This window comes from Channa argus, chromosome 7, assembly GCF_033026475.1.
Source record: "Channa argus isolate prfri chromosome 7, Channa argus male v1.0, whole genome shotgun sequence".
Classification (NCBI taxonomy): Eukaryota; Metazoa; Chordata; class Actinopteri; order Anabantiformes; family Channidae; genus Channa; species Channa argus.
In genome coordinates, this window is record NC_090203.1 from 23068298 (window position 1) to 23089362 (window position 21065).

General features: G+C 40.4%; 1 protein-coding gene across 2 annotated transcripts in view; it reads left to right on the forward strand.

Moving 5' to 3' along the window:
* LOC137130259 (low-density lipoprotein receptor class A domain-containing protein 4-like) overlaps positions 1 to 21065 on the forward strand; it is a 176600-nt gene that overhangs the window by 44097 nt on the left and 111438 nt on the right. For both annotated transcript variants that reach the window (XM_067510132.1, XM_067510133.1), the window contains one exon: positions 18307 to 19088. In XM_067510132.1, the coding sequence (XP_067366233.1) occupies positions 19049 to 19088 (40 nt within the window). In that variant the 5' untranslated portion in view covers positions 18307 to 19048. The remainder of the gene's footprint in view (positions 1 to 18306; positions 19089 to 21065) is intronic.

Below are 21065 nucleotides of genomic sequence, written 5' to 3' on the forward strand. Positions count from 1 at the left end.
CCCGCCCTCATAAATGTTATCTTGCCACACAAATGCTCAACAAGACAGTGTGTGTATTTTTATATATATCTGTGTGGTGCCTCAACAACCCCCCCCCCCACACACACACACACACACACAAACAGATGCCAGACAGTATGTATGAAGTGCAGCCTCACTGATTCCATCAAGTGTAATGATTGCAATAAAATCCCTCTTGGCTGCTTCTCTCAGCATCCTCTCCTCTCCTCCGCAGCATCCTTTCATCACATTTCCCCCGCCTTCCTTCCATCCTTCCTTTACCTGTCTCCTTGCTTGAGTTCTGTTTAATGTTCCTGTCCTTTTCGTTGTTTTATGTTTCTTTCCTGACCTTTTTCTTCTTCCTTTGTCTCATCTTTCCTCCCCATTACTTTACTGACTTTTATTTAGTTTCCTCTCATGCCTTTGCCTTCTTCTTGCTTCTTCGTTTCTTTACTTCTGCTCACTTTAATCTTCTGTACTCTCTTCTCACTGGCCTTTTCCTCTCCTCTCCTTTCCTATCTTGTTCCATCTATTTGTGTTTTCATTTTTTAACTTCTCTTCCTTTTAGTTCCTGTTGTTTTCTTTCCTATATTCTTCATATTTATATTATGCTTTTCTTAACTGTCCTTTTTTTTTCTTCTCCTGCTTATTTTGACTTTTACGTGAAGAACCTGTTACTAAAGTATTTATTATTTTTTAGATCACAAGTTGGCACTATCACAATAGCGCCTGGATCAGTGGTGGTGAATCAGTCTATCTCAACCACCTGAGGGCTGGTCTCTGGGCAAATTGGAAAGAATGCAACCTGCTACAGAATCAGCCAATATTTAAATTCGAATAGTAACAACTCGACCTGTGTTTATTTATTTTCTTATGTCATTAAAGGGGATTGTAGACGACAGATAGTTTCAGTTCTCATTAGTTGCAAAACATCTAAAGTTTAACTAATCTAAGGCTGCTTTAAACTGTTCCTTGTTTAAAAGAACAGTTTGTTCTGACATCAGATGCTTATTGATATTATGTGTTAAAACACTGTAATGTAATTTAATACTTCAGATAGGTTTAAGCTTTGCCAATCAACAAGCTGGAATCGTGGCTGTTGCAACAGGTGAGGATGATGATATAATACCAGAGAAAAGTAGTCATGTTACTTCAGCGAGCTGGAAATGACAGACATCCCACCTCTCCTCCCTCTCACTTGTCTTTGCACCAGAATTCATATTAATAAATTAACATCATGGCTTAAACCGTCTTTAAGACTGATGGAAATCCTTAGGTTTCTCCCGGGTTCTCTGATTTCCTGCCATAGTCCAAAGACTGTGTTGGCCTTTGTGAATTTCCCATTGGGATGAATAAAGTGTCTATCTATCTTGAGATAGAGGGGTGACCTGTCCAGGGTGTATCCCGCCTCTCGCCCTATGACAGCTGGAATAGGATCCAGTTCCCCGACAAACCTAACAGGAAAGGCAGTTACAGATAATGGACGGATGGATGTTTAAGAAACATTCAGAGCCTATTATGTCGTTGTGTCGGATAAGTGGGATTTTTTTTTGTATTGTTGCACATTTTTTGTATTGTTGCACATATGGGCCTAGTGGGGAACAGCTGCATATACACAATACTATTTTCAAGTCTCCTAAAATGTGAAATTGTCACAGAAAAGGTTGTTTTTGGTCATAATGCCCAAATTGCAATATTTTATCATTTAGGTTTTTTTGATATATGACACTACTGTGTTGGCTTTTTCAGTCAAATGAACCTCTTTACAGTAAATCAGGACATGACACTGGACAGGTGTTGCTGTCAGATCCATAACCACATGTAATCTTTGTATGTATATAGCTAAAAACTGCAAGTTTGTCATCATTTCTTTCATCTTTCACTTATTTTTCTCTCTCTGACTTACAAACACACATATCTCCATCATCGTCTTGACTTATTCCTTGTAGGCAGATAAAAATCTTCTGCAGAGTAGCAAAAACTGCAATGACTCATCTACTATCTAGACCACCTCAGCAAAAGAGGGAGACATACAGAGAAACGGTGAGAGAGAGTGGAAGAGGGCGCCCACATGGAAATTAATAGAGTGAGAGAGGAAAAGTCAAGTGAGTAAGTGTGGTTGTGAATACTAAAGTCAGCCAGAAAGACACAGAGTGAAACTCCCGGTCACTGTGTGACAGATGAGACTCAGAATGAAAAAAGGATGAATGTGTGTGCAAGAAGTGAGAGAGGGAGCGATGGATAGGTGGACGGCAGGAGACAAAGAATAGATGGAGAGAGATTGAGTGATTGACAGCTCTGCTTCTGGTCGACATCCACAACACAGCTGACTGCTGCAGTGTGTGTGCGGCTACAGGATTCAAACACTTATCCTTGTAGTCTTATGAGGACTGTATTTTTAGTAGACTGCTGAGGATCTATCTGATCACACAATACTCACTAGGAGCAAACAGGAAAGCTTAGTGATAGTGAAAGGAAACACCAGGGGTTCCAGGATTAAACAGGCCCCCAAAAGTTTGTTTTCATCTCGAAACGACTCCCTACTGTGGAGAATATATTGTTTTGTTTTTTTTTTGTCTCTTTCCTAAAGTGATGTAAGGCAATCGAAAGGGGAAAAAAAGAGGGAGAAGCAAAGGACTGCAATCTAAGAGGTAATCATGGTTTATTAAGACAGCTGGAAACAGTCAACAATCAAATCTCTCACTTTCTGGGACGAAAAGTTGATAAGTTGTCTTTGTACTGTTTGCAAAATTAAAAAATAAGTTTGCAATGATTCGCGAATCACTGCATCTTCTATATTTACATTTTACACGATCTGTCTTTTCTGGCAATTGGCTTTGTAATAAAAGGACGTAATAACGTGACTTAATTCCGTTTTGCTGCTTCACTTCAGGGTTTTTGAATTGTTCTTGCAGTGCTGTCATGATTTATGGCAACACTTGGATAGAATAGAGCCATCTTTGCTGTCATTAGTGACACTTATGCTTTGAATTCTATCACAGGTCTATAGCCTGTCTCCGTGTTCCATGTTAGGACGGGAGACCAGATGAGCTTATAAACTTCCCACAGAAGGTTGTTTATCACGTTAGTTGGCATTTATAGCATTATAGAATTTAGTTTTTCAGATGTTGGGGTGTTTTATGTCTTTACTACAAAGTAAATAAAGAGATGACAGGGAACGACGGGCAACAAGAAATGGGATGCTGTGGTTGGATTCTTCAACCATAAGCCCCACAAGGCACCCAAATAAGTATTAAAATGATGCAAATTTACATTATAATATTAGGATACTACCAGGACCCTCAGGATCCCAGGCCTCCGGTAGAGGACTCGAGCTCGAAGGAAAGAAAAAGACGGAAGGTTTTTTTTTGTGTGTGCCCAGATTTTAGTGTGCTACACTCCAGCTAAACTTGGCCAAAAGGACCTGTAACAAACTGAGAAAATCTGTGTTTGTGTAGAGAAGAGAGTGGGTGGGAGCGAGCTAAAGCAGGCATGTATCGAGTTGTAGAGAAGATGAAAAAGCAACGCAGGCGTGTTGGTTTGGGAACACATTTTTAGTCTGTTTTTCAATTTACAGTTAATGAGATTTTCAGCAACCTCTCCCTTTTCTGTTGTGAGTGTTTATCCTGGTATGTCTGCACAGCCCCATCTTTTACACCTATGCATTACACCCCATCTTTACTGAATTGGGTAAATATCTATCAGTCTCAAACTTTGTGTGTGTGCTTCAGTGCTTGTATTAGGTGTTGTGTGGATATACTTGTCTGTGCATGTGTGTCAATGTACATACGGCATGAATATCAAAACAGTGGCATTCCTGCGTTTCACTGCACTGATGCGTTTCCTCCCCGCCTGACGCCCACAAGGCAAATTTTCCATGCATCACCTAAACTGACTCCTTTAACACTGTCACCCCAGTGGCTCAGACTCAAGTGCAATTTTGTGCATTTGTCCAAACCTCTTCCCCCCCATTTATTTTCTGTACTTTGTTCCCATCTCAGTGTATGCTAGCAGAAACCTTTGATCTGCAAATATAATGTCCGAATAGCCTAACTAAACGTAACTCTATATTTAAAAAATAAATAAATAAATCATACATCGTAAATTATGCATGCAAAAGTATTACAGTATCAAACTCCATGCAAGCAGCAATTGAGGTTGGACTGGTACTGAAAGGTAAAACTATAATCTCTTCATAATAAACAAATAACAAGCCAATATACTGTATGTCAATATGTGTTTATCGCGTTAATTATAAAGATATTATCAGAATGCTTTCCATACATTTCCTGTAATATGAGGGGTTTTGAAGTATCCCTTCACAAGACTTAACAGCATCTCCTCCAATTCTCCATCGAGCAGATTTGCCCTCTTCAACATCACATTGATCAGACCCTACCTTTCCAAATTTGCAACCCAAGTCGATGTGCAGGCATCGATCTTATCTCGTCTCGACTACTGCAATGCCCTACTTGACATGGCTACTGGAAGCACAGCCAAACCCCTCCAGATGATCCAAAATACAGCAGCATCTCTCATTTTTCATCAGCCTAAAGAACAAGTCTCTTCACTTATCAGGCCACCCACATCTGGTTTAAAGCTCTCACCCTCACCTACATAGGGGTCAACTCAGCATTACCTTCCTACCTGAACTCCTTCATCCAAGTCTACAAATCTTCCCGCCCACCGCACTCTGCCAGCAAACACCATCTGGTGGTTCCTACACGACAAAGCAAAAGATCCTAAGCATAGCTCTTCCCTTCAGTGGTCCCACAATGGTGGAACATAAAGCTGCCAAACTCTGCACACTCAGCAGCCTGAATGCCAAGTGAATTGTTGACAGGACTTTTCTGCAACAGCCTATGTCTTCAGTTTCCTTTATGTCAGTTATATTTTTGCTTGCTTTGCACCTAACTTGTAAGCTGCTTTTGATTTGACAAATGTTTCGATGTTCATGTCAATTTCTAGTTCCAGAGACAAGGATTTTAGAGACTGGGTTATTGTAGCATGTAAGCACCATATTAGGGTGACTGATCAGCAATGCAACATTATAATCCTGCAGAGCAAGTAAGAGAAGGGGATGAGCTGGATTGTATTTGGCTGATTAGAAGTGATAAAGTGGAGATGACAAACCATCACACTGTTAATTGTTCAGGCAGCCATACAACAAACTAGGTGCATTCTCAAATGTTCTGATAAATGGGTCTGTGTAGACAAAACAGAAACTAGCAGGGAGGTACAGTAAAGGAGTCAAACTCATGTCTGCACAGACAGTAGATAGTGATCGGACACCAGGATGATGGTGCCGTCAGGTCAGGTGACGGAGCATTAAGGGGAAGTTTGAGGGCAGCTGGAACTGGATGGAGTGTGTGTTTGCTAGTAAGTGAGAAGACATTTCAAGTCTGAAATTCCAGATCTTGAAAAGACATAACTCAAAAAGTCTGTAAACATTTATATCGATATTTGTATTGGCTATAATTTGAGATATGCAACAAGCTTGGCCTCTGTTGTATGTTATCTTACAAAGCACAAATGGGCCAAGAATAACCGTAAAAGATCTGAAGCTACACATAGTGATGCTGTAGCCTGCAGCTATACTGACTGTGGGAATCTCTCACTGTAGGTACACATTATCACTAATAACACATCTCCGAACCATTGTTATGTGTATATATTGGTTGGGATTGGTTCGGGTTTACTGACACTGGGTGGATGGGGTGGATTAGATGTGTGTTTAATGAATGTGTTCGCTTGCGGTAAAGAGGCATTGCTTATGTTTGTAAGATGATTCAGACTCGCTGGGAACGACTTGTGTGTTTTACTGTGATTCATTATTTTTTATCTGCTTTAATTGTAAATTAATGCAACATGATCTGGTCTTCATCTTACTCACAAGTGCAGACAAACAGAGTGGGATTAAGCCAACACATAAATGATTAACTTTTATTTGAGGGTAAGGTCTGAGCTCTTTTACCGACTTCCTTTCATAAGTAGGACCTTCTGATCTAATATCCCATTCGGGGTCACCAGGGGCTGGAGCCCAGCTGCCATTTGGTTAGAGCAACTACACGCTGGATATGTCGCCAAAGTGTGTTCAACCAGGCCAATAATGCCCACCAGTATTCACCATTAACCACTTGTGTATGTTTTTCTATTTTTAACAATGAAAGAAGCCCAAATACTTGACCAGAGTAACACAAGTATGAAAAATCAATTTCTTTGGAGGATTAGATGCTAAGCACTCATTTGAAACTTCTAACAAACTTTTGAGTAATGATTGAGAAATTAGGCTCAATGACCTTGTCTGTGTGATTGATGCACAGTATTATTTAATGAGGCTATTTTTATGTCTATGAAGGATTTTCAGTTGGCACATTGAAGTTTTACTTTGTACAATATGCAGTTATGGATACAAAGGCTTCAAACGTGATCCCGACATTCACAACTGTTTTACAGTCCAGCAAAACAAACAAAAAAAAAAAAACAATCTTCTGCTTCACAGTGTGAGGCCCATTGTATTCAATGAGTCTGGGCCTCAGAGCAACAGTGAATAAACCTGCTCATTCCATTCAGGCAGGTTTTCCTAGTGTAGAGTAACACTGACCTTTGGCTGATTAATGCAGAGTAAGATCAGTGTGCATTTAATGGGACTCCGGAAGGACTCAGCGTACTTTAACCACATTATTATTACTCATTTTCCTTAGTCAGCTCATTGTCTCACTACAGTTTTATGTCTGCTGAGAGACTGAACTGAGAGATTAAGGACTTGTAACAAGTTGTTTCATGTAGAGTGTCACTTCTAATGGTCTTTCAGAGCAGAGTTGTTTGAACCATTAGTCCTGGGCTATCTAGCCTGGTATCTGTTAGGATTCTGTTGTGTCCTGATGTAGAGGCAAACGCTCAACCACAGGAACCTCGGCTGTAACAGCAGACATCACTGCTCTTTATTCCCTTTCATTAGCAAGCGTGTTTTAGCAAATGCTTTCCAGTTGGAGCAATACAGTGTTCTACATTAGTGATGTCTAGGTCACAAACAATTGAATTTTCTGTGAATTAATATTTGAAGCGAATGAGGAAATCTGAGTCCCTGTACACAAAGAATTCTTTTGGTACCCAGCTTTCCAGCAGCACAGTGTGCTGTGTTGTGTCTGCATTAATCTATCTGCAGCAGAACGCAACTGTGAAGCTGCCTTAATCTGCAGCCAGTCCGACTGCCGCATCATCGTTGGCGTCATGACATCCGTGCATTTGGCCGACAGCAGAGAGACGCAAAAACCCGAAACTTGTAGGACGACAGAGTGAACCCTGGAGAGTCATGGGATTGAGACCTAAAGAATGTGATCGGCAAATACCTCCCTTCAGTTGCACATAGAGAAGTCTGTAAATGACATCACATTTCCCACCAACAACAGAACTTAATAAGATTTAATAAGATCTTATTGTGGTTGTCATATTTAGGAGAGTTGTTTTAAAGAGTAAGTCTGTGGCATATCTCCACTGTATTGTGTCAGAGAGTAAGAACGAATAGTGTATGTCTTCAATCCCAGTTGTTCACAGAACTAAACAATCAGTACTGTATCTGCAGGAATTGTATGGATATTGTAGACACTGATGAATTAAGCAAGGTGACTTCATCGTTGGCATTGTGGCAATCAGGGGGTTGTAACTGTGACCTTAAAGGAGCTGAAGGACTCTAAAGGCACAGCATGTAGGATTTAAACTCACCCCCACCCCTTTATATTCACTAAATACTTTCCATTCGTCTGGCGGAGTTAAGTCACTAAATCCCAAATCCACCCAAACAGTTGCCTCCATGGACTATGAACTCTGGATGACACTGTCTGGGCACTGTGTTGTACCCTTGTGACACAGTTCTGCCGTTTCATTTCCATCAAGAGGGAATTTGGGAGATCTGTGAATTGACTCCTATGCATGTATGGAATAATTTCCCCCCATCGCCTATTGAATTAGACAGTGTGATTGATGTTAAGGCACAGTGGTTTACCTTAGCAGATTATTTGTCAGTAAATCTATCAAGGCAGTTAGATCAAAAGACACTTGTAATGTCGGGTTTTGCTCTTGATGGATGCAGACTGTTCTTTGTGCTTTTTGCTTGTGACTGGAAAAGTTAAACATCTAGAATAATGCCAGCTGTCAACTCTGAAGTAACCTCTGTCCATCACCAGGACCACTGAGCTTTTTCGGCCCTCCATGTTACTGTCTCCCTGCCACTCTCGCAGTCTGTCGGTCTGTTTGCCAGCATCACTGCCCCTCATTCTTTCTGTCCTGCCCCTCAACACTGGAGATGATGCATAGCCAGATTAAGCCTGTCAGATTTGTCACACTTGACTGGCAGACAGTATAACACGGAGACAGGTCAGACAAGGAAATGACAAATGATGCCTTCAGCCTACCTTTGTTTGCTTTTGCTTTACCAGCTGTTTTGTGCATCATTTCACACTTTATATGATTTTTTTTGCCCCTGTAATAAATGGTGTGTTGGATAATTCCTCCAGGGAAATAAAGGTTATACTGTTTTATTACTAAGACAAGAATGATCAGCACCAGCGACGATTCAAGTTTCAGTTTGTAATCAGTTACTCCTTGAGGAATATACTGGCATAACTTAATTAATGATAACTTAATAATTACTCAGCAGCCAAAGAAACTCGCTATATTACTTTTTATTTTAGGCCGATCAGCCACAACATTAATACTGGTGCTCATTAGCTACTGTATATTAGGCGAAGGCTTTTTTAAGAGGTAAGTGTGATAAATCCAATTGCAAATTACTAGTTTAGTGGTGGTAATGATGTGTCATCAGTCATGAGATCATGTTTGTTAATAGCGATCAGCCACAAGATTAAAACTTCAATACTGTCATGGAGGACAAGGGTCAGCGTGGCCACTCTGAGCAGTCTGGCTCTACAAACCCCTATACACAGCAAAACACGATACACTGTGTGCAGAAGTGGTAGAAGTACACAAACAAAAATAAAAAATATTATATAGAATCAATATGGCATCTAACGATTGTTGTTTTACATGTACAATAAAATTTGGTACAGGATGTATTTTGTGAGAATCGAGACTCCGACTAGAGGCACAAAAACAATGTTTAGTATGAAATCATTACATCCTGCTTGGAGGACAACTCTAGGATGAAGGCAGCTACCTACAGTTAATGAGTGAGGCATTTATTTAGCAAAAGACATGTTAAACATTAGTGTTAGGGGTGAAAATCTAACCACTTACAAGAACATGACACCGAAGGAAAACAGGAACTTCTGGCATAAGTTCACCTGATATAAAGTTGCATAGATGAAGAAGATCTAACTTAGAGAACTTTTGGCTTGTGGCCCTAATACCTAGTTGCAGATTACATGCAGTTATATGAACTGAAGCTATTAGTGGTACTAGTCTAGCTCAGGAATGTATGTGAAAGAAAAAGTAAAAACTGTAGTTTAAGCTCTGGAGATTCTATTTAGAGGTAACATCACCCAAATAAATTAAAAAAAAAATCAGTTTCAGTTGTTTTTTTTATCAGATCTGACATAATGTATCCATCTTTTAGTTGTAGTAGTTGTATATTACTATTGGTTTCACTGACCATGATTGTATAGGTTGAAATGTTCACGCAAAGACATTTGAATGGCAGCTAGAGTACACCACCGACAGCGTGTTGTAAATTTCCCTTGGGTGTTCAAAAAAAGTAGATGGAATAAAACCAATTAATTACCAAAAACAACCAGCTAGACACAAAGGAGGTTGTTTGGTTTCTCTTAATTTGGATCCTTTGACTGAATTTCAGGTCCATCAAATTTCAGAAATATAACAAAAGTATCTGTCGATGCATATTATCATCAATTCAACTACATTCAACAAGGACGTGAATGCTGAAAAGGGAAAGTGTTGGTGATTTATTCATCTACAGTACATGCAGATTGCATGTCCTGGCTTGGTGTCCTTGTAAGACAAACCGCAGACAGAGTCCTCGCTGAGGTGTGAGACCATAGCCGCTGGGCTTGACCTTAAAAAGCCTCTGTTAACTGCAGCCTGGTCACAAGCCAAGCTCATCAAACTGAATTAGAGTATAGATAGGACTAATGAAGCAGACTAAAGGGGACCTTTCATTAATTATTATGGGTCTTGTGTAATCTTCATCTATCCATGTTTGACAGTGTGTCTGTGTTCTCAAGCAACACCTCATGTGCCATCCTCACACATGCTGTGTGTTATCAAATGGTGTGTTCATTAATTGATCAATAATAAAAAGCTTTGCCAAAATGATTCTGATAATCAATCAGACATTTCATGTCATATGACTCTCTACACACACAGTACAGTGTCTGTCTCACGATTGTAATAAGCTGAGCAGCTAGGAGCTAAATGTGGCTGGATTTCCCTGTTGCCTGAATGTCCGGGTTTTCTGGATGGTGCCATTTGAGGTGATTACAGAGTTTACCTGTTGTATTCCTGCACCACCCTTGTAAACGAGGCACGGAGTAGTGTCTTGGGCTGTATCGGAACCTCCAGGAGTATAGGGTGGCCTGCATGCTGCCAGAACGGAAACATGTCGACCTGTTATTGAATTTGGCTTAAACAGGTTTTTGACCCTGTTCAAAATCAGTTTTAAAATGTGTTTTGATAGATCAGATCGCATGCAGATAGCCAAGACACAATCCACTAGGTCGGCGGGGAAGTCTTCACCTGTGTTCTCACCCAAAACAACCGCTGGTGACGTAATTTTAAAATTGGTTTAAGTGATTGGAGCCGAGTTTGTCTTAAAGTTGTGTACACTTGTTTTTACCACTGTCTACTCATTAATAAAAGTACTTGAAGTGATTGTAGTAGACACCTATGACTGCTCTGAAGACAGAAAACTGTTTGCCTGAGCTCTTCCCCAGTTAACGCTTTAAGGGACCCACTATCCTTTAAAACAAATAGAAAAAAGCTTTCATTAAAACTCAGCTAGAATTTATCAGAGAGCATGTGGAACACGGAAGTGAACTGAAAGAAGGTTCTTTGGTCTGATGAGACCAACACTGAGTTTTGTAGTCATGATAATAGAAACTATTCTTGGTGGAAACCAAACAAGGCACATTATCAAATGCACCATTCCCACTGTGAAGCCTGCTGGTGGCAGCATCATGCTGTGGGGGTGCTTCTCTGTAGCACCCCATGGAAGATAGAGGGTAATATTATTTCAGCATAAAAGGGGATGAATACTTTTTACAGGCACTGCTGGAGACTGCAGTTTAAAAAAAAGACCATTTTAAAGAGATTTTAGTGAAGAACTCAAGCTGAAACCGGGCTGCAAATGTTTTGTGGAGTTCTGTATTCACAGCAGCAGTGTTATTTGCAGAGTGTTTGAGCTGCAGTGATGAGTTTTTCAAAGTTTGACTCTTTTTCAAAGGCAAATAACTCGTGTCACTGCCTGTGGGGCAGTTTGTGTGTGTTTCTCTTTGCAGCACTAAGTGAGTGGAGACACACACACCCGGGGACGTGCTGTGTCTTTATATTGTCCAGTAGTGAGACGTTTCATATTTCCCTTAGCTGAACCTGTTAAGCGTTAAACCAAATATCAACAATCCTGTTTCTCTCTTTGTGACTCTCTTTCTCCACGTCTGTTGCAGCAGATTTCCAAATCACCTCAGCAGCCCCCGTCCCTGCTCTGTTATGCAATCGCAGTCTCCTCATGCTTGAATTTACAGCGTAGCAGATGCAATGAGCCCCATAGTAAAATAGTCTGTTCCTCAATCCGTGTTTGTCTGTCTCACTGCTGTCACACTAGTAAATGTCTAACATGTCCCTGTGACCCAGTAGAGCCATTGGAGCTGGCTGCCAGAGCTTAGTTGTCCTCATACAGTATGTTACAATGGCAGATACATCCTCCAATTTGAATGACGATGGAAACTTTCCTTACTGACGAGCAGGAAGAATATGTCAGTCTAAATGAGTCGACCCCCCCGAGTCAGATTAATTATCATGTTTCTAAAAGCTTCCACTCAAACATACCAGTAAACCCAAGACCTAAACATATTTATAACTCATTTGAAAGCCTTACTCTTAGCCTTTCACACCCAAACTGGAAAACTCAACATCCACTTTTATTTGTTATCGTGTTCCGTCCTCCAGTCCCTTATTCAGAGTTTTTGATTGAATTTTCAGATTTTCTATCCGATCTAGTGCTTAGTAAAGATAAAGTCATTATAGTGGTTGACTTTAACATTCATGTAGATGCTGACAGTAACTGTCTCAACACTGTGTTTAATTCATTATTGGATTTAATTGTTTTTTTCCCAAATAAACCCACTCACTGTTTTAGTCTCACCTTAGACCTTGTCCTCACGTATGGCATTGAAGTATTTCCTCACATGTATGTTTTCCTTACAGTATTTCCTGAGCTCTTTCTAATAACATTTGAATTTACAATAACGGACTATACTGCAGTTAGGGAAAAAGTCCACTATAGCATAGTTGCCGACTAAGAGCCATAGTTCTGTTGAGCCTAGTTTTCCCTTAACTCTGAGCAGCAATGACTTCATGACTTTCTTTATGAATAAAATTGTAGCTATTAGAGAAAGAATTCACCAGATTCTCCCCCCAAATATTACAGATAGATCTTCACGTACAACATTGCTAGAATCATCGATAAGGCCCCAACCCCTGTTAGACTGCTTTTTACCCATAGATCTCACTGAACTAACTTCAATTATTACCTCATCTAAACCAACAACCTGTCTGCTAGACCCTATTTCAAAAAACTGCTCAAGGAAGCTTTACCCTTAATAGATAGATAGATATCTTTAGAAACAGACTATGTATCACAGGCCTATAAGGTAGCTGTAATTTAACCACTACTTGAAAAACCCTGTCTTTACCCAGGTGTTTCAGCCAATTACAGACCAATATCTAATCTCCCCTTTATTTCTAAAACCCTTGGAAAGTAGTTGCAAAACAAAAATGTGATCATATGTGAGACTTTTAGTCAGCATTTAGAGTTCATCATAGAACAGAAACAGCACTGGTAAACGTCACCAACGATCTTCTCATGGCCTCAGATAATGGACTAGTCTCTATACTTGTTCTGTTAGATCTTAGTGCTGCATTTGATTCCATTGATCACAACATTTTATTACAGAGACTGGAACATGAAATTGGAATTAAAGGAGCTGCACTAGGTTGGTTTAAATCTTATTTATCAGATAGATTCCAATTTGTTCATGTTAATGATGAATCCTCCATGCACACAAAGGTTAGTTATGGAGTTCCACAAGGCTCTGTGTTAGGACCAATACTTTTTACTTTATATATGTCTCCTTTAGGCAATATTATTAGAAAACAGTCCATACATTTCCACTGCTATGCTGATGATACCCAGCTATATTTATCTATTGAACCAGATAAAACAAATCAGTTAATCAAGCTTCAAGCCTACAAGACATAAAGGCCTGCATGTCCCACAATTTATTACTTCTAAAACTGAAGTCATAGTATTTTGGCCCAAAAATCTCAGAAATATAATGTCCAACCATATTGTTACTCTAGATGTTATAACTCTGGCTTCCAGTATCACTGCAATGAACCTTGGAGTTATGTTTGACCGGTATTTGTCATTTACCTCACATATAAAACAAATCTCTAGAACAGCCTTCTTCCACCTATGGAACATTGCCAAAACTAAGAGCATCCTGTCTCAAAGTGATGCCGAAAAACTGGTCCATGCATTTGTTACTTCCAGGTTGGACTACTGTAATTCCCTACTTTCAGGATGCCCCAGTAACTCCCTAAAGAGCCTGCAATTAATCCAAAATGCTGCAGCAAGACTGCTGACTGGAACTTGCAAGAGAGATTATATTTCACCTTCACTAGCTTCTCTCCATTGGCTTCCCATTAAATCTAGAATAGAATTTAAAACCCTGCTTCTTACATATAAAGCTCTGAATGGTCAGGCTCCATCATATATAGAAGACCTCATAGCACCATATCATCCCAGTAGACCACTTCGGTCTCAGAATCCAGGCCTACTTGTGGTTCCCAGAATTTCCAAAGGTAGAATGGGAGGTAGAGCCTTTAGCTATCAAGCTCCTCTCCTGTGGAACCAGCTCCCAGTTCTGATTCAGGAAGCAGACACCCTCTCTACTTTTAAGTCTAGGCTTAAAACCTTCCTCTTTGATTAAGCTTATACTTAGTTTTAGTCATGCTGCTATAGGCTTAGACTGCTGGGGGACCCACCCCTCAATGCACTGAGCTGCTTTCCTCCTCTTGACCCTCTCTCCTCTCCTCTCACCCCACAATTCTCACCACTGTATGACATTAACTCTGTGTGTTTTCTCCCGTAGTGGTCTTTCTCCTTCTCTGTCCCCCTCTCTCTGTCCCTCTCTGCGTGTCCCCAGCTTTGGAGATGTGTGTTTTGCAGTGTGCAGCTACTGGTCCTACCAACCTGCCCGATGTTTTGTTGTTGCTTTTGTTGCTCTTTTCTTTTCTCTCTTCACTTTCCACTCACCCCAACCGGTCAAGGCAGAAGGCCGCCCACCCTGAGCCTGGTTCTGCTGGAGGTTTCTTCCGTTAAAGGGAGTTTTTCCTCTCCACTGTTGCCTAGGGCTTGCTCAAGAGAGAATTGTTTAGTTTTTTCTATACGTCTTTATAGTCTCGACTTTGTTCTGTATTTATTCTGTGCCTTGAGATGACTTTGTTGTGAATTGGCGCTATATAAATAAATTTGAATTGAACTGAGTTGAATTGAACTTTACCCACTCCATGGAGTTCAGCGATCTCTTTTAACACTTGACTACAGTGCACTTTCATTATTATTCTGTGTGTTCATTTGTTCAGTTCTCTAGTTTAAGCCTTGTATTCCTATTTGTGACACCAGAGTTCATTTTTCTCTTTCAAAAACATTGGAAATATGTTAGAATAATTCTAAGGCACATAGAAGTTGATATGTGTTTGACCTCATAACACCAACAGCAGCGGCTCAATTCAGTAATGAAAAGAACAAATGACGCACATCTAAAACCACTTACTTCCAGTTACCTGTGGGGGAATTACACTTCCTGGTTACTTCATCCTCTGGATACATGGTCATTCACTGTAGACCATTTAGAGTTGTTATTCTGCAGTTCTAACTTCAGTGTTGAAGGAATGACATAGTTTTGTAGGCCAAGCTGGAAGTTAGTATCTCCCTAGTTCACTCAGTGGAATTTCTTCATTGCTTAAAATGAGCTCTATAACAAACAGAAGTCTATGTTTGTTATATTACTGCACACGCTTTGCAATAATTACCATAGTCAGTATTGTTTAAACTACAGCTTTTATAGTGAAGTACTTTACTTCTGTAAAATAAATATAGATAATCAGCTTACTACTTTTTCATGAGTAAAAGATTTGGAGTGGTACTTTAAATCAATATTTGCAATATTACTGGGGTATTAAATTTATGTAGAGTACTTTTTAACCCCTTCGCACAATGTATCTCATTTTGCTGTGTATGGGGCTGTGTAGCTGCAGATTGCTTAGGGTGACCATGTTGACCCTTTTCCCAATCACGGTAAGTGTGTTTACATTGACTTAAGTAACCGGCTTACAATCAGCTTGGGAAGGCTGATTTCTTAAGTGTTATGTAAACGGGAAAGCCGGTTTCCGAAATCAGAATAGAGAAAAAAAACTGGTTTCCTGCTGTAGAACACTGATTTCTCCCCCGTGTATAAGTGGGACCAGGTTTTCTAATCGTCTTTCTCCAACTATGCTTGTGTACCAAAAGGAACATGCTGCCGATGGAAAGAATAAATGCTGTCTTGTTTTTACAACAAAGTCTGCCTGAAGTCCAAACCATAATTTAACTAACACCAAGTAGTAGTAATAGAAGTCTAAAGAAGAAGATTTTTTAAATTCAGACAGGTAATGCTGTGGATCAGCTGTGTGTGTCTCCTCTGTTTTTCCTTTCTCTCCCTCTGTACTATCACTGTGACACAAACACACAAAAAGAAAAATCTTTTTTTCTTTTTGTGTCATTCTTCTGCAGTATGTATACATGGATTTCAAGTACCCTAGGTTACCTAAGTGCCTGCAAACACATTCAATATTAAGACCATCGGTGTTATTGTTGTGGCTGATCGGTATAAATGAGCTAAACCATGATGGCATGACTTCATCACCACAACCCCTAAACTTGGAAATTGTAATTGGATCGACAAAAGCCCCTTCTCTTCCTGTGCCCTGATACACAGTACGTAGTGATCCTAAGTAATAGTAGTGACATCTGTAAATTAGTGAATACATGAGTCCTGTGTTTGGCAAAAAAAAAGTTTTAACATTCCACACAACCTTTGTAGACTCACTTAAAAGCTCAAATAAATACACAAGTGGGATATTCAGGGGTGAATTCCATGTTGTACAATAAACCATGACCCCTGACCATTTAACCTACCACTCCATCAAAAGCCTCATGGACGTTTTTGCACTACTGAACCGGTAGTGCATAAATGCCAACTGCCAATTTACAGGTTTTAGCACTCTATTACCACTACCTAAAAATGCCTGATAATGCAGGCTGTATGCCAGTTGAAATAATTCTTTTTTTTTTTTTTTTTTTACAGAAAATATTTACCTGAGAGTCATTGAAGGTTTGCACAGAGCACTAGCTTTATATGAAATATAGCCTATACAGCATTATTGGAATCAGATGAAGTCCCTAAGGATAGAATTTTATTACTGTGGCTTTGAGACTCACATTTCTACAAAATACGTCATCTATTTCCTCTCAGTGATCTTTTATGTTCTCTCTAAATGTTCCCGACTCCATTGGCAAAACTTTAATTTTTATTCGCAGTGTTAAAATTCAAACAGAGCTGAGACAAGACAAGAAAACCCGGTTTGAGCATAATAAAGTAGTTGTTCATGAAATATGTAAGAACACAAGTACTAAAGCAAAGTTTCTTATTGTACTGCAGACAGACTTACTTCTACAAGTAGTAACTCGGTGGTAGAAAAGACTCACCAGTAGGTAGTTTTGTGTACAGTAGGTGGCTGTGGTAGCACCAAAACTGCAAAATCATTGTTTGGTCTGAGAAACAGTGGCACACACACACACACACACACACACACACCTATTCCATTCTTTCCTCTACCCTTAATCGCACATTTTATACTGTTACTGAGTTAGTTCAGTCCATTTTTATCTCTGTTGACTTTCAAAGAATCTGGACCCTAATTTTGCTGAGTCACAAGTTTCATTCTAAGAAGGGAACATAATGAAGTGAATATCCCTCTACGCCTTGGCAGCCCAGTTCCCGCTCTCTTTACTTTTCCATTTGTGCATATCCTCTGATAAGGCTGGATAAGACCAGGCAAACACAGTTGAGATAAGAGTAACTGAGATCTGTTGAGCCTTTCCAAACCTCAGACAGGGCGTGTGTTTGTTTACTGTCTGTCTGCTTTTTTCACCAGCTCCCTTGCTTCCTTCCACCTTTTCTCTGTGCATGTCATTTCCCTTCTTGAACTTTTTCAAACCTGCATCTCCCTGTGTTGTGATTGATTTCGGTGGCTTTCTCTTGGCTGGCCCCATCTCTTCCTCTTGTGCTTGGCATTTTTTATTTTTTTATGTGTTTGTGTATTTTGTTGCTTTTACTCGTTTTTCCTCTTGCTGTGTGTTGTTTAACACATTTCTCTTGTCATACTCTATTCCTCTGCGTGATTTATCTTTTCTACGCCCTCATTTTAATGTTTGTATATTCTCAATGACAACAAAATGAATAGTTGCAGATTCCGTTTTTACCAAAACCAGTCTTCCTCCGATCCTCTCCTTCCCGACCCCCTCCCTTTTCTTTGTGGATTTTATTCCATTCCCACACAAAAAGCGGCACTTGCTACTTTTGAAATGTAAATAAAGTTTTGTTGTTTCCTCAGCCAGAGTCTCCTCCAGCCCTGTTTATCAGGCAGACTTCAAAGTGGCACATGGACATGCGCCTCTATCTCTGTGAAATAGGGTCACAGGCGGTGCTTGGCTTTCAGAGAAGCTTCTCTCTTTCATGTAAGAACCTAGTGGGTGAGAGGAACTAAAGGGGGCCATGCCAGCCAGTCAACCATCCACCCATTATCCAGACTGAGACACACACTGTGTGTGTAGGGGGAGTGTGTGTGGGTGGATATGGTTGATTTTGGGCACTTTCTCAACAGGTCATTAGAGGCCAGCAATCAGGCCGACCCATGGTTTTTCTTGGTTATATCTGCGGCTTTCGGTATCTGGTGATTCAATTCGCTGACTTTTTGCTTACTTTTGTGTTTTTCTTTATTTTTTTCTAGGTGCGGCGCCAGTGTGGGAGCACCTCAGTTACTTGTGCTGAGCTTGAGTCCCAAGTGACGAGACAGAAGGAGACAAAAAAGAGGACGTGAAAAAGCCAGAGGAGACTCAGAAGATGGCATGTTGAGTAGAGCTGAATTTATTGAATGAGTGGCAGTTGATTTGGAAGCAGATAAAAAAGACTGATATACAGGAAGTGAGTTTTTTTAGCTTAAAGGTCGAAGAAAGGCTGAGATTCTTACATGCAGCCTCACCTGCACAGACTTCAAGGTAGTGGTCATGGATGTGGGCCTGCTGCTGGGAAGATCGAGTTCAGATCAACCGCACCCACACTGCAACTTTCCAAACCTGCATCCAGCTCCTGAACCTCGGATCCGTGGCTCAAACCCCCAAATAACCATAATTCACCCCCCTTTGTGCGCCTTTTCCACCTAGCTATCACTTCATGCCCCAAGTGTCGCGTGTACAACAGTAGTCAAAAGACAAGTCCACCATCATTCAGTCGTGTTAACCAAACAGTGGTTTACAGTACAAGCTGTGTCTGAGTTTAATAGACAGCGCGTGTTTTTATCACCACACATGGACTGTTGATGAAGAACGATGGCAGCGAGACTGGCAGGTTCCACCACTTCCTCTCGGCCACCCTCCCTCCCCCCCGCGGCCGCTGTTCGGACTGGTTAAGGTTGGTCAATTGGCATCCATCGCAGCATCAGCAGCAGCTGGCCGAGCACGGGAAGGAGCAGCATGCAGGAAACTGATTTACCGGCCACAAATGCCTTTAAAGGTAAACACCGATAATGCACAGTGGTGTGTGTGTTTGTGTGTGTGTGTGTGTGTGTGTGTGTGTGTGTGTGTGTGTGTGTGTGTGTGTGTGCGTGCGTGCAAAGCCTGGTTAGCCTGGAGGAGGCATTAGGAGTTTGATTATTCCTTACACATTTCAGTCTTTACAAGGCTTAAAAAGGTTAAAGGTTTTAGTCAGAGACTTATTTCAGCATCAGCAAATTTACTCAACTACAGATAATAAATATTAACGGTGTCCAAACTACAGCTTTATCTGACATCACTACCTACAGAGCACTAAATTTACCCTCTGCTATTTTGAGCTTCCAAACTCTGTGTCTGACTTGAATGTACATGGTGCCCTCAAAAAAAAAAAGGAAAAAAGAAAAAACTACAAAGGAACAAAAAGGAGGGGTGTCATCTTCACTTCTCTCTGCTCCTTAGTGATGACTTGAAAATAATGATGATTAGTCAGGCTCCAAAATCTCAATTTGCTACCGACTGTGTTGGAAATTGTTGAGTGTGTGTAGTCAATGAGTGAAGGGGAGATCTTGGACAGAGCCTGCAAAACAAAACTCTTGCCCATCCTCCTTTTCCACTGCAGACTATTGTTACTTGTCATATAGTTAGAAAAGCACAGGTGTTGCTAATAATGGTGTCCCAGTTGTATTCAAGCAGCACTGGCAGTGAATCAGCATGAACAATAGCAAGACCCTGAACACAGGAACATAGATGTAATCCAGCTCTCAATGATGATTATTATTATAATGCAGGACAGTGTCTGGACTTGGCCAATTGGCAAAGATGGTTTTGTGAAGAAAGAGCGCTGCTCTTTACAGTTTAGACACTTGATAAGACAATAAATGGAACCAGTGCACATCTTCTGAAATCAGTGCAACTAACTAACAGCAGTTATTACAAATCTGACACAGTACTATTATTACATTTACTCCTTCAACTAATTCTGGGTTACTATGTTACCTGAATGCAATTGGATCTTTGTTCTAGGTGGCGTATTCTATGATGTGTTTGCATTAGTTCCTGTTGGCTACTGTCTGAAGGAGGCGTTCTTTCCCTGGCTGGAAGTCTTGTCATTAATTTGAGTTTATCTCAGTCAAAAATGTAAAGACATCTATCCGGACAAAGAGCAACTACAATCTCACACACAGGAATACTTTTGCTATCTTCCTGCAAAAAAGAATCTAATTTAAAGATTCACTAGAGGCAAACTTTGCTATAGAATAGTAATGTTCCCCACAAAACATATTTGTGGTTATAGTTTAGTTGTGTAGTTAGTGGTATTTTTCAGGACACGGGGTTATTAGCCGACAGCTACCTCTGAAATAGCTTTTCAGATGTTCACTGCATTTACAGCTGCACTTTGGGTCACAACAAAGTTAACATGTAACACACAACACACAAACACCATTATTGGTCGAGATAGATCAGGTTATTCATCATATGAACAACTTGGCTAAGTTGTATCTGCAGCAGTGAGCAATGCTTTAGTTTAATGTAGACACAAAAATAAAGTCATTTTATATTTGGGGAAGAACAAGTAAAGTACTCCACAGTTTGTGGCACAACTTCTCCTACTATCAAGGTACATGCATAAACTGAAAACATCAAACCTCCAGCAACACTTGCAGATGGTCAAACAGCTAGTTATAGCTCACTTAGCCCTGTAGTTCACCTACTAGCATCGGTGATTCACATTTCTTTAACTATTGTAATTCTGCTCAGTGTTATCGTGTGTTGTCATGATAACAGAGTTCCAGTGTTTCTGAGCAAGCGGCTGTGTCAAATTGAAGCGGGAGCCCCACATACGTGAATAACCCCATTATGAGAAGAGAGGAAGAGTTTAACCCTGGTAAACTACAAAAGCAAACGAAAAGAGGAAAGAGTGGAAGCAAAAAGGTCCAGCTCACGACCCAAAGCACCACCCCATCTGCCAAACACGGTGGTGGTTCTCTTATGGCCT